The 13,443-nt window shown below is 53.8% G+C and overlaps 1 protein-coding gene across 1 annotated transcript; it reads left to right on the forward strand.

Moving 5' to 3' along the window:
- Nucleotides 1-234: 234 nt before the first annotated feature.
- On the forward strand, nucleotides 235-508 carry LOC119099758 (homeobox protein Hox-B3-like; the record flags this gene model as incomplete). The annotated part of the gene is made up of 1 exon (XM_037222820.1): nucleotides 235-508. A coding segment is annotated over exon 1 (234 nt), but the record flags the coding sequence as incomplete, so codon positions are not given.
- Nucleotides 509-13,443: the final 12,935 nt, after the last annotated feature.

Below are 13,443 nucleotides of genomic sequence, written 5' to 3' on the forward strand. Positions count from 1 at the left end.
AAACTGGTGCCGGCTGTTTAGTGCTGCCGTACGAAGTCTGCCTTCCGGCTGGACCGAGACGTGACGTCACGCTGTGTGCCCGCCAGGCTCGTGCGCGCTCGTCAGCGGGCCGCCGTCGCCGCCGCCCGGCTCGCCGTCGGCGGCCGACGCGGCCGAGCTGAGTCGACGCGTCTCGGCCGACGACTCGGGCAGCCAGAGCGACTCGGGCGGCAGCGCGGCCGGCGGCAGCCCGGCGCCGCGCCGGCCGGCCCGCACCGTGTTCTCGGCCGGCCAGATGGCCTCCCTGGAGCGCGAGTACGCCGCCAACCGCTACCTGAGCACGCCACAGCGCCGCCAGCTGAGCCAGCGCCTCCAGCTGGCCGAGGCCACCGTCAAGGTCTGGTTCCAGAACCGGCGCATGAAGGAGAAGCGCCAGCAGAGCGAGAGCCAGATGCACTACCTGAGCCAGGTCATGCAGTCGTACATGTACCAGCTGCAGTGTGTCGGGGTGGTGCCGCCGCCGCCGCCACCGGGCCACCCGCTGCCGCCGCTGCAGCTGCCGCTGACGCCCGCCGGCTGCGCCTGTGACGTCACCGGGTGCGCCTGTGACGTCACCGGCTGTGCCTGCGACGTCACCGGTGGACCTGTGCCGGCCACGAGTACGACCGCACCACCACCTCTTCAGGCCGTACGCCCTATGAGCGTTGGGAGGAGCGCCTTGTAAGAGATTCCATATTTTTCCAGCCGCCATTCCTGATCATGCTGTGCGGCCGTTGCCGCGCCGTAGTGAGCGGTAGGCGACGCGTTTGTTTTCGAGCTAATGTGCTGTTGACTGCCCGCGAAGAGCGGCGGCTCTGCCTGTGAGTTTGTTTGTGTCCGTTTGCGGAGTTTATGGTGCCGTTAGCAGTTGGTGGTAAACTGACTTATACGAAAAGAGAGTGATCAATGCGCTTGGCTTGAAGCGGAAGCGGTGCGTGGCGCAAGTTTTATAGGCTTGCGTGTTCGACAGGAAACTGGTGGCCTAGCGCAGCACAGGCTGACGTGGCGCGATAGCTTTTGATTTCTCCAGGAGATTGTGTGGCCGGCACGATGCCGCCGGCAGCGCCATCTCTTGCCGAGACGAAGACGATTCGGAGATCGATTCTTGTCGCAGTCGCTACCGTCCGCAATCCTCGCCAGGCCTCGACCGCTGCGCGAGTGTAAATATATATGGAGACGTGAGCCCTGGTGGTGGCGTGGTGTCGCTGCCGGGAGCGACTCTGGACCGAGCGAGCTGTGCCGGTGTCCCCGGCCGGCGCGCGGAGGCGGTGACCACCGGCCCGACAGCCATATCGGGTGACGCCGTCCGTCGGGCCCGACGGGCGTCGGCGCCGACGTTACGAGCCGTGTTGTGGCGAGCTGTCGTCGGCAGCGGCGGCTGGACAGGACGCACGTGGCTGGGCGGCGCGAGTGGAGCCGACGGCGAACGGGGGACAAACACGCGCTCAACGGGCCGGGAGGATGCGGCTCGGGCGGGAGGCGCGCAGAGAAGTCTCGAGAGAGACTGATGTCAAGAGGTGTAACGCACACCTACGTCATAGCTGAGGAGGGTTCGCCGTTTATTGAAGAAAAATGCACGGAGCCGTATTCATGCGCACAAACGGAACGCTCGGTACGGAACGTTCGAGGTAACTTTTAGCACTTGACCGCACACTCTAAATAATATCATTAATTTCGCTGGTGGAGATTTTAGGGAGAGAGGTAGAGAGATAGAAAGAGAGAGGAAGAGAGAGGGAGAGAGAGATGGAGAGAGAGAGAGAGAGAGAGAGAGAGAGAGAGAGAGGAGAGAGAGAGAGAGAGAGAGAGAGAGAGAGAGAGAGAGAGAGAGAGAGAGAGAGAGAGAGAGAGAGAGAGACAGACAGACAGACAGACAGACAGACAGACAGACAGACAGACAGACAGACAGACAGACAGACAGACAGACAGACAGACAGACAGACAGACAGACAGACAGACAGACAGACAGACAGACAGACAGACAGACAGACAGACAGACAGACAGACAGAGAGTGAGAGAGAGAGAATGAGTGAGTGAGTGAGTGAGTGAATGAGTGAGAGATGGAGAAAGAAAAAGGGAAAGCTGGTCACCATGAAGACGAGAGCGAACAATAAACAGCGAGTGAGACAATTGTCATGCTGCTTGCAGAGGTAAGCACGTAAACCGGAGAATGGACACCGGAAGTGGAAAAGCGCAGCGCGACAAGGTCATGAGAAGTATCGACGTGCCTCACAATTTCAAGACAAAAGTCGCGCTTGGCTAAATTTCTGACGTCGCGCAGCTCACGCCGCTGGAGCCTAGACCATGGGCTGCGTGGGCTGCGGTTGGTGCCGGGTGCATAATACCACGCCACCACCGAGCGGTCGGACAGAGGCGTCCGGCAAACAGTGACGTCACCGAGACGGCCCTGCCGCGCGAGCGGCACGACGCGAGGGGCCGCGCGAGGTGTCACATGTCGCGACGGTGATTGTGCCGCGCTGATGGAAGGCTCGCTGCGGCGGATTATCGCCGGCCGCCGACGCCGGGTCGGTCAACACCGGCGGGCCTCTCATTCGGCCGGTGGCGGCGGCGCACACCCGACAAATTGGGCTCGACAAGCCGAGCGGCGGCCGCCGACAGTGACGGGCCGACACAATCGGACGGGGCCGGCTCCTAGTGACGCGCCGTCGCCCGCTGAAAGGAGCAGCCGCCACACCGGCGACATGGCGCCCCCGCGCCGCTGCGGTGTGCAGACTTCCGCCAGCGCGTCGCCGCGGGCACCGCCCCGCCCCTCCCGCCGCCCGCCGATTAGACGGCGGAAGCAGCGGGTCCGGCCCGTGCCGACAGCGAGCCGGTGACATCGCGGCGGGGGGTGGGGAGCCGTCATGGTGACCGGTCAGATTGGAGGGACATGCGACAGGGGCTGCGGCTTTCGACTTTGTAAAAAGTCCATTTCAGTGACATCCTAGTAAAAGGGCGGTGTGCGTCGCGCAGATTTCTTTGCCCCTGCAAAATACCTTGGTAGTCACTTAGCTTCTTGGTGGATGCCTATGGAAACTGACTGGACATTTTTTAAGAGCTGAATCGGTGACCGGTCGCACGTGCTAGCGTGAGTAGAACTTCGTATAACCGGCGCCTGCTCAACATAGTTAGGGTTGGGGCAGGTCCAATGTTGCTCCCCTCCCCCCCCCCCTTCATAAAACGTCAAGCAACAACCTCAATGATAAACGCATTAGTCTGAGGTGTCCAACGCTCTCCAATACTTGATGTCTCCAGCTCTAAAAGCAGCTCCAGTGCAAAAGCGAGGGCCCAGGAGAAATCATGGTCACCTCTCCCTTCCATGCACAGGCTTCTGTAACCCAGTTTTTTTTTTGCAAAGTTCTATCCTTGCGTGCTAGTTTTGGATCGCTTAGCCGGACCGGGGTCTTGACCTGGCCTGAACACACCGGCTGGAATGTGCACAATATCAAGCCGCGGCGGTGAGTGAACACAGCGGACCGCAAGGCCTGGCGTGGCTTGCAGCCATGGGATCAAGCACGTTGTATAAGCAGAGCTTCATGCCTTACATCTGTTGCTTTAGAGATGCTATAGCTTTCAAAAACACAGATTGTGCTGTATTTCCAATTTTTCGGTTTTGGCCAAGCGTGAAATAAGCCAAGATTAATATTGGGGGCCAAGGTCTCACCCTACAGCCCCTAAGGCACGGGATGTAGCCGCGCACGGTTCGCTGGATGTCTGACGTTGTTCGCCTGGCGCTCCGACAGAGCCAGCAGGAAAGCACAACTGACGCCCGGTTCAGCCGTCGGCAAGTGTTCCGGCGATTTGATGGCTTAATCTTGCGGCCGCTCACTAATGGACTCCGAAGGTTTATCGCCTCACTTTCACCCGCTCCTCCCCGGTGGACACACATAAACAAGCGGCAGAGCACAGGCGCGTGTGATCCCCCGCCCTGAATCACCCGATGACACCGGCCGGTTGCGCCACGGCCGGCTGCCTCGCCGGCGCTCAGCGCTGAGACCGCGGCGCTTCGGCTAACCCGACGCCGCTGTTTACGAGGCGGGCTCCTCTCCCGGCACGCCGGCCGCTGACGCGCACCAGAGCAGGTCCAGTGACGGCCGGTCGGCCTCTTTAAACGGCCGGCGAGCGCTTGCAATAAAACGCTGGTATGCTGACGATTCCCACGGCCGGGTGTCGCCGCCGGCGCGCGCACAGGCGGCTCTTTGTTCCGGGGTCGCCTGGGAACCGACGCCACCGACGCTCGCCGCCCCTCCTACGCTGTCGACCGGCGTCGGCCAGCTACAGACATATATCTTGACCGACGGCGGGAATGCACTTAGCGATGAGGCCGGCCCGGCCGGCGGACGCCGCCTGGGGACGGTCAGGTCGGCGACGGGGGAGGGGCCGGACAACTGACATGCCTGTACTGCAGAACATGACTCCGGGGCCGAAGACTAGTGGAAATTTAACAGAAACCAGGAGCAGTCTTAAACATCCGAAGAATTTCTCAAACATATAAAGACCCCCGCGGCATCAAAATGGGATCCAGGGCCTAAAAACGCTCTCCGAGTACACAAACACGGCCCCTGTAGTGACGAAGAGCAGACCATCGTGGCTAAAAGGGCCCCTGTGACCCGATTTGGCCCCTACTAAGAGAAACCCTGGCTACGCCTCTCATAGAAGGACGCATGAAGGCGGCCGGATGAACAAAACGTAATCATGATCTAACTCACTAGACATACAGTTACACAACTTACTTCCTCAAAGGTCATTACTATTAACACTACACATAACTAGTGGTGTACAGTCACTTCCACCCCTCCGCGTAATGTTAACAATGAACAGCGTAATGCGAATGAGCCACTACAATCGATATCATAGGCATGTACATCGGCAAACTGCCTGGTGCGATAATGGCCACGGAATCGTACTTAATTTCGCATTTCAGCTATGCAAGACGTACGCCACTACCCGCCATTGTTTGCACACCAGCTGGCTTTGACTGTAGCACCCGTCCTGCCGGTCAGACTAGCGTAAAGCAGAGTTTCCCTACCCTTTGCATAGGCATGGAGCTGAGTATCAGAGCTGCCACTTTTGAGCCCAGAGGCCCACAACCCGCTGTCTTAAAAAAACCGCAGAGCTTTTAGCGGGATGCATTGGTGGTTTCGGGGTGTGTTCTACATCTAGGATTGTCCCACTCGTGTTTACTTAACCATAGATTGGTTTATAATTTTCTAGCAAATGTTGGTAGCGAGTGTTGGAGGAAAAAGGATTTCTTCGTTTAAATAAAGATAATAAAATAGGGAGGTGATACATCATTATGAAGTTTTCCATTTATGCAGTGCATGCCATTTCATGAACAGATAATGCATGACATGCTGTAGCTTCAAGAGTAAACTATCGCGACTCATAACATGGACCTGCGTTGAAAGACTAACACATGCCTGCGAAATTCACAACAGCGTCCCAATCCAATTTTCTGCACCTCATACTTCGTCTACAAATTATCCAATGTCATGTAGCAATGCTTTCTTCTGCATGCAAATGCTGATGCACGTGGCAGAAATGCAGCTGTTGAATTACAATGTTTTCTTCTGTATGCAAACACCGATTTGGTATTTAACCAGGAGGAAAAGCACAGGAGATCAGCAACTAGGGGAGAGATCTTGGGGAGAGATCTGGGCTTCTCTCCTTATTCTCAGGTTACCCTCATGGAGCAACTGAGTCCCAGAATGCGGCTTGAAGGCGAAGAGGTGGGGGAACTAGGTGCAAGCGCATCAAGACTGTGGGGTAGTGATGCTGGTAGTGACTCTGCTTGCTGTAGAAGAGGTCCAGGGCTTCTGCTTTGTGGCAACCCAGTGAGATGGAGAAAATGGGGTCCAGTATGACAAGCTTACAAATTGGTTCTATGCATCTTGCCAGACAGTGGCAATAGGACCTTACAAGGCTCTAAAGAAGTTCCCAATTTTGTCTTGGCTGTGTGCAGAGTGTATGATAACCCTTGTTAAGCAGCCCAAAGCAGACCTCAGTGTGACAAGATCTCACAGCAGAGTGAAAGGATCACTCAACTGGAAAGCAAAGTCAGTGGCTTGGATGTATCTCTCATGGAGCATGTGAGATGGTTCCAGGGTCCATGAAGGAACAGGAACAGGCTGTGATTAAGCAGACAAAGCTTATTGAGTGCTCCTTTCAGGAGCAGGAGAAACTGAAGAGTATTTATACAGACATTGTGTGATGTTCATGTGAGCAAGCAGTGACCAGGTAGTTCAGTCAATTTGTAAAAAATGGAGTCTCTTCCTCTGCAGCCAGCTGTTGGTATTGAGTCCAGAGCTGCCAAAAAAATCTCAGGAAAGTTTGACAACTACATTGAAAAGGCAGAAAGCAAATGCAAAATAGCTGTCTATGACCTACCAGAAGAGGCAGGTGAATCCCTTAGAGACAGAACCCCACAAGATATGGTCAAATTCTCTGAGGTTGTGAGACAAGAATTAAAGCTGAATGTCTGCATAGTCAGAGCCTTTCGGGCTGGAAAGAAGCTTCCAGGTGAGCATAGGCTGATGATGGTGACACTTAAAAACACAGAGACTAGAGCTGAGCTAAAGCTTGCCGTGCACCTGTGGCATTGTAGCAACTAGAGTACGTTGTTCATTTCCCAGAACAAAACCTGCAAAGAGAGGGAGGAGGGTAAGAATCTGAGAGATGAACTCCTCAGGAGAAGGGGGGCAGGTGAGCTCAAACTGCTGATCAGGCGGGGCAAGATCGTCAAGCAGAACGCCCCATCGTCACAAGTGGCTGATGGACCCAAAGGCACCAGTGTGGTTCACTCTACCATACCAGCGGCAGCTCCAGGTATCCTGCGAAGTGATCAAGCGTCAACAGCTCCAGCTGTCTGCCAAGCTGATGGTCTCAGAGGCACCAGCATGGTTCTTCCGGTTGCCTCTGGACCTACTACAACAAGCCCAAGTGAGAACTCCAGGGGCACTGAAGCGGGATGCCCCCCTTTATTGGACCCTGCTGGTGAGGGTATTGTGGGTCACCCCGCTCAGGCTCCCAGGGGTTCTAGGGGCTCTGACAGGAGTGATAGCAACACAGCGACCTCAGTCACTGGGGATGGATCCGCAAATGAGCATACTCAAGTTCAGGCTGATGCTGGTTCCCCCGGTCCGCAATGACTGCATAATGCTCGTCAGTGCAAGGGTAGGCAAGGTCTGAAGATATTGTACACCAACGCAGACCAGTTCCTTAGTAAAAGGGATGATTTATGTATGCTCATTTCTGACGATAAGCCAGATATGCTGTTGACTGAGGCCCTTCCCAAAGCCCAGAAGCTTCCTATTGCACCATCTCTCCTATCAATTTCCGGGTACACCCTGTACACAAATTTTAATCTCTCTCAGCCCAACCTCGGATCTAGTGGTAGGAGAGGCACATGTGTCTATGTGTCAAACTTACTAAGCGCAGCTGAGCACTCACTTGGGTCAAGTCCTCTGGAGCAAGTGTGGCTGAAGATGGCCTTGAGTGGGAAGGATGCCCTGTTGCTTGGCTGCATATACAGAAGTCCATCAGGCAACATCCAAGACAGTGTGGGCCAACTGGAAGACCTTCTTCAGAGATTATGCAGAGAACGGTTTTCTCACTTGATGGTTGTAGGTGACTAACTTGCCTCAGATTGACTGGGCAACAGAGCGGTCGTCAGCTCCAGAGAGTCACCCAACCCACTCACTGATAGACACCATTCAGGGCTGTTTCTTGTTCCTGCATGTCCAGCAGCCAACACGCTACCGGGTTGGTAAAGCTCCTAGTGTTCTGGACCTCATTTTCACAAATGAGGAGGGCATGGTGAGCCAAATCAAATACCTGCCAGAGTTAGGTAGCAGTGACCGTGTGGTTATCAGGTATACTTTGGTCTGCTACTCTGGGCTACAAACTCCTCGTCCCAGCCAGCTGACACACACAAATTGCGAGCATCTGGCTGACCCCCTCAGGTCAATGGACTGGTCCCTGATGAAGAGCCTCAGCCTCGAAGATGGTTACAAGTTCTTCAATGAAAGAATCGCCAGGGCCACTGAGGTTTGCTCCGTCAGGAGAAGTGCTAAAGCTAAGAACTTATACATGAACCCAAGGGCCATGCAACTAAAGAAGGCGAACGTACGCGCGGACTCAGGATGTTCTGGACCATGCCAGGTTTGTGCGTTGTCGCAATGACCTGCGGAAGTTGACCAGATACCTTCGGAAAGAGTATGAGATTAAATTATTAGCAGACATCAAAAGAGACCCCAAGGCCTTTTGGAGGTACGCCAACTCTAGACTACGCACAAGATGCAGGGCAGAAGACCTTCGTGACGATGATGGAGTGTTGACCAGCAGTAACGAAGGCAAGGCAAACGTCCTCTGTAAATTCTTCGCCAGCGCTTTCACGGACGAAGGGACTAGTGCTATGCCTGTGTTACCGTGTAACTTTACTGGACCGTTACTGGATGACGTGGCCGTCTCTACCCAGGCAGTGGCAAAGAAACTGGCCGCTCTGAAGACCTCGAGCGCCACTGGGCCAGACGGTCTCCTTCTAAGGCTTCTTCGCGAGTCCGCAGATGTCCTGGCAGCACCCCTCAGCATGCTTTTCCGAAATCTTTGGCATCCGGAAGGCTCCCTCTGGAGTGGAAGCTTGGCGGGGTGGTCCCGATCTTCGAGAAGGGTAGCCGACAATTTCCAGCGAGCTACCGCCCAGTGCGCCTTACTGCTATTCCCTCCAAGATACTTGAAACTTTCGTCCGTGATGCCCTACTTAATCACTTCTCAGAGTCTGGACTTCTTCATGCAGCGCAGCATGGGTTTCTCCCTAAGCGGTCCTGTACCACCCAGCTGTTAGAGGTCATGGAGCATTGGAGCGCCGCGGTAGAGGATGGAGAGCCGGTGGACGTGGCGTATCTGGACTTCAGCAAAGCCTTTGATTTTGTTCCCCATAACCGTCTGCTCTCCAAGCTTCATGCTTGCGGTGTGAGAGGTAATTTGCTACGCTAGATCAGGGCTTTTCTTACTCACCGGATGCAGAGAGTGCGGGTCCAAGGCTCGAAGTCGGACTGGACCGACGTCGTCAGCGGCATCCCGCAAGGGTCAGTACTTGGACCAACGCTGTTCATTATTTTCGTGAGCGATCTACCAGAACAAGTGCGAAGCGTGGTCAAGATGTTTGCGGATGACGCCAAGGTCTACTGTCGTGTCCCGAGACCCCTGACTCACTCACCTCTGCAGGCTGACCTCGACGCCCTGGCCAAGTGGTCAAAGGAGTGGCTGCCGCCCTTTAGTGCAGCAAAGTGCAAAATAGTGCACATCGGGAACTGCAACCCGAGGCTGACCTACTTCTTGGACGGCGCCGAAATCGCGGTCGAGTCCACCGAGAAGGACCCCGGGGTCTTCGTGGATTGCCGGCTCCAGTTCCACGTGCAGACGGCGGAAGTGATCTCCAAGGCCAGCCAGATGCTGGCGGTCGCGAGGCGGTCTTTTGCCAATATCGATGCTCGCACTTGCCATTGCTTTTTAAGATATTGGTACGTCCGTACTTAGAGTATGGCAACGTTATCTGGGGCCCGTTCCGCAAACTGGACCAGAAAACGGCTGGAACGTGTTCAGCGACGAGCTACCCGGCTTGTCTATGAAGTGAGGCTCCAGCCATACCCTGAGAGGTTCATACTCCTTCATTTGCCCTCACTGTACTATCGTCGTCGCAGGGGAGACATGGTAACAGTGTACCAGCTGTTTCACGGAGGCATGTCGCTATCGGAAGAGGAGCTCCTGACAATGCACAGCTCGGAGGTGACGAGAGGGCACCAATGGAAAATCAGAAAACCTCGAGCTAGGACTCTCGTCCGTCGTAGCTCATTCAGCACGCGGGTTGTCAACGACTGGAACGCTCTTCCACACCCGGTCGTGTCGTCGACCTCAGTTGAACAGTTCAGGTCTAGGCTTGACACGCACTGGGCTGACATCATGTACGGCGTCCCACACTGAATCTTCCCATAATTTGAGACTGTTTGGTTACCGGACCGGAAGCCTGACGAGACCGGGACCTACAGGCGTAGTGGCCTTTTACAATTCCCGATCACCATAAGGTAAGGTAAGGTGAGGTAACTATCAAATAATTCCAGCAAACTTCCAAAATGAAGGATTCGAAAGACAAAATCGGCGCGCGAAGATCGGTGAATGCTTGTCATGGTCATCATCTGTTAAAGGAGCTCGGATACATGTCTAAGGACGGCTTTTAAATGGCGTGCGAACAAGCTCTTGTCTACTAGCCACACTTGATGGATCCTCAGCTGTCCAGGGGCAAGGCACGAGGCCATTTAAGGCACACTCATCTTTCACCAAATGCTATGTTTCCCTTCTGAGATGATCGTTGGCTTGCCATGTGACATGATGATGCTGAGGTTGGCCAGGCTGGTCTGCATTTTGTGTACACCCTTACTGAAAGCATTTGGTGTATATACATTATAAATCCAGTCCTCCAAGCCTTGTTACTGGACGCAGGCAGCTGAAATCAGCCATCAGTCAGGGATCTTCCTCTGTCTTCGTAATTGGAAGGGCCGTTATTGTGGTGCCCACTGGTCACGGACAATGTCGCTCTTGATGTTCTTTCCATTACATGCATTTGTGAGTGAGGTTATCCAAGTTCAGTGCATGTGTGTATGTGTTCTAGTGAAATGGACAACTTGGCTGGTTTAAAATATCCACTACCTATCTTTGGGCTTTTGGTGACCGACTTGTATTTGTAAAAGGCATGCATACACACCCACACCCACACCCACACCCACACCCACACCCACACCCACACCTACACACACACACACACACACACACACACACACACACACACACACACACACACACACACACACACACACACACACACACACACATATATATATATATATATATATATATATATATATATATATATATATATATATATATATATATATATATATACATATATATAATATATATATATATATATATATATATATATATATATGACTGGAAAGTCACCACATGGACCCAGAAGAACGTAACTTATACCCTTCTTGCTGCAAAACGATGCTTGCTGGAATCCTTTGAATTCTTTCCTTTCAATGCATGGATTATTGGCTCCTTTTTGAAAGGCTTTTTAAAGGACCACGAAGGTTTCGTCTTGGATAATATTATTGCATACCTGGGACAAAGGTAAATGCATTCGTCGGTTGTCCAGCAGCCGCTTCAAAGTAAGCCATAGATCCAGGAGCTGAAATGAATAAAATGCGTCGGCTTTACTAAGCGTAGGTTGATAAAAAAACAGGCGAAGAAAGCAACATTTGTAGCTTTATAGATTCATGTTGTGGCCCTTATATCATGATAAGGTCAAGTATGTGTCCCTGTGGTAAAAACAGGTTTCCTGGTGCTGGGCATAACAAAAACACGACTGTGTGGATGAATGTGTTGAATTTTTCTGGGAGTGGTTTCTTGTTTTGACACTTATTGTATTAAGGAATTAAGTATGCACACCTGGAAGGAAAAATAAAGCTTGAAGTGGGAGACCATGAGGACTTTTTGGGGAAACGTGCCTTGCGGATCGGGCGGGTTCAAATTTGGATGTAGGGCAGGTGCTAGCTTTCCTAACATTAAAAAGTGGGAGTTCCTATGCATATCCCTTTAGGTGATCTTGGTACACACAATATTATTATACGTCTTATATGGGGATCAAATTACCCAAAGTTTCTAAAGAGCAATTTCTTAAAGCCAGCAAGCAGAACAAAAACCGGGCGAGTACGCGTTCCTGAAATCTGTCCCCCATCCCCATCCGACGAACCATTGCCTAGCTGAATACCTACCCCGACGCCGCGCCACATCTGCTGCTAAGAGATTATTCCACCAGAGGCCAAATTCTACCAGTGTACAAACATATCTCCTTAGTGCCATCCTTAGCGCCTGCCTGCCACGCCGGGCCCTAATGGCCAGGCCATCGCCTCTTACACCGACCACTATCACGCCGAAAAAACACGGCTCGTAACTGACCTCCGTTCGACGCGTCCAAGCCTTGCCTGCACCTGCCATAAAGAGCCGACTGGATGGCTGTTTATTGGCCGGCCCTGCGCCACTGAGTGCTTATTGTCGCCTGATGCGGCGCAGCGGCCGGTAGGCACGCTCCGCACACTAATTGGCTCCGGCTTCGGCTCTTGACCCGGCTTCTGACCCGGCTCCTGGCCCGCCACCGGCTCTGGCTCGGACTCTGGTTTCGGCCTCGGCTCCTGGTCCGGCTTCTGGCCCGTCGCCGGCTCTGGCTCCGACTCTGGCTTCGGCCCCGACCCCTGGCCCGACCTCAGCACCAGCTCCTTCGCAGGATGGCTTCGAACCGGTACCCCAGCTCCGTCACGTGCTCGGACAGTTCGTACCCCAGCCCAGCTTCAGCTCCAACGGTCCTGACTCTCGCCGGGTTCCGGCTCCCACTCGCGCTTCAGATCTTATCATGGGCGGTACCCCAGCTCGGTCGGGTGGAGCTATGAATCGAGCTCAATCTCCATCTCTGGATGCAGGCGCAGTTCCGCTCCAGCACGGATGCTCACCGTTTCAGAAAGCCGCCGGCCATTCGCCGGGAGCCTGCGACGGTCACCGGTGGTATATTTAGCTCAAGAAAACGGGGTTCCTGTAGATGCTCTTGATTATGAGCTTGGCCCATGTAGCTGGCTTAATCCCTCGAATTCCTCCATGCCTCTGCCGCTATAAACGTATAAATCGGCTGGGATTTAAACTAGCGAGCCTCCGTGGAGAACTTGGCCAGGTCTCCACGGAACTTGTCGGGTGTGACCAGTGGCTCGCACTGATTGGTGTTCATTGACAGATTAATGCATCAAGTGTGTCTGTTGGGAGAAAACGTCTTTTACGATTCACAACACATTGGCCGCGCCGCGTTCTTCATCTACAGTAGCCACACACCCGACACCCGCAATACGAGCTTTAGCACATAGGTGACACACGAAAGGCATTTCTTTAACATCTGGAGGACTACGTGGCGCGGCGCGCTGACGAAACGCCAGACACTTCAGCAAGGGCGACCGGTTTCCCCTCGCCTGAGTGCCCCTGCCACTGACCCGAGGCCGCAGGGAGCTCCGACCGGTAAACATCAAAGGCCCCTCTGCTCCTCCATTATCATTTGTCGCAAGGTAAGCCGTCTTACGACCTTACCCCCTTCGACCCATTATGACCCTTAATTTTCAGAGCAGGCGCAGGTAGGTACAAACCGTTTGGCTAATAGGGGGGACCCAGCATCAAAGGCCGCCGACTGACCCCGCCTAAATGCTCCCTCCGTGATTTGTGCCGAGTAGCTCTCATTTTGTTCATGATCTCTGGATTTACAACATTATTGCTTTCAGTGCCTGTCTCGTGATCTCCAGGTCCGCTTCCGGCCTAAGAGAACCAGCAGCTTC

The sequence above is a fragment of the Pollicipes pollicipes genome, unplaced genomic scaffold, assembly GCF_011947565.3.
Source record: "Pollicipes pollicipes isolate AB1234 unplaced genomic scaffold, Ppol_2.1 Scaffold_4881;HRSCAF=5763_pilon_pilon_pilon, whole genome shotgun sequence".
NCBI lineage: Eukaryota > Metazoa > Arthropoda > Thecostraca > Pollicipedomorpha > Pollicipedidae > Pollicipes > Pollicipes pollicipes.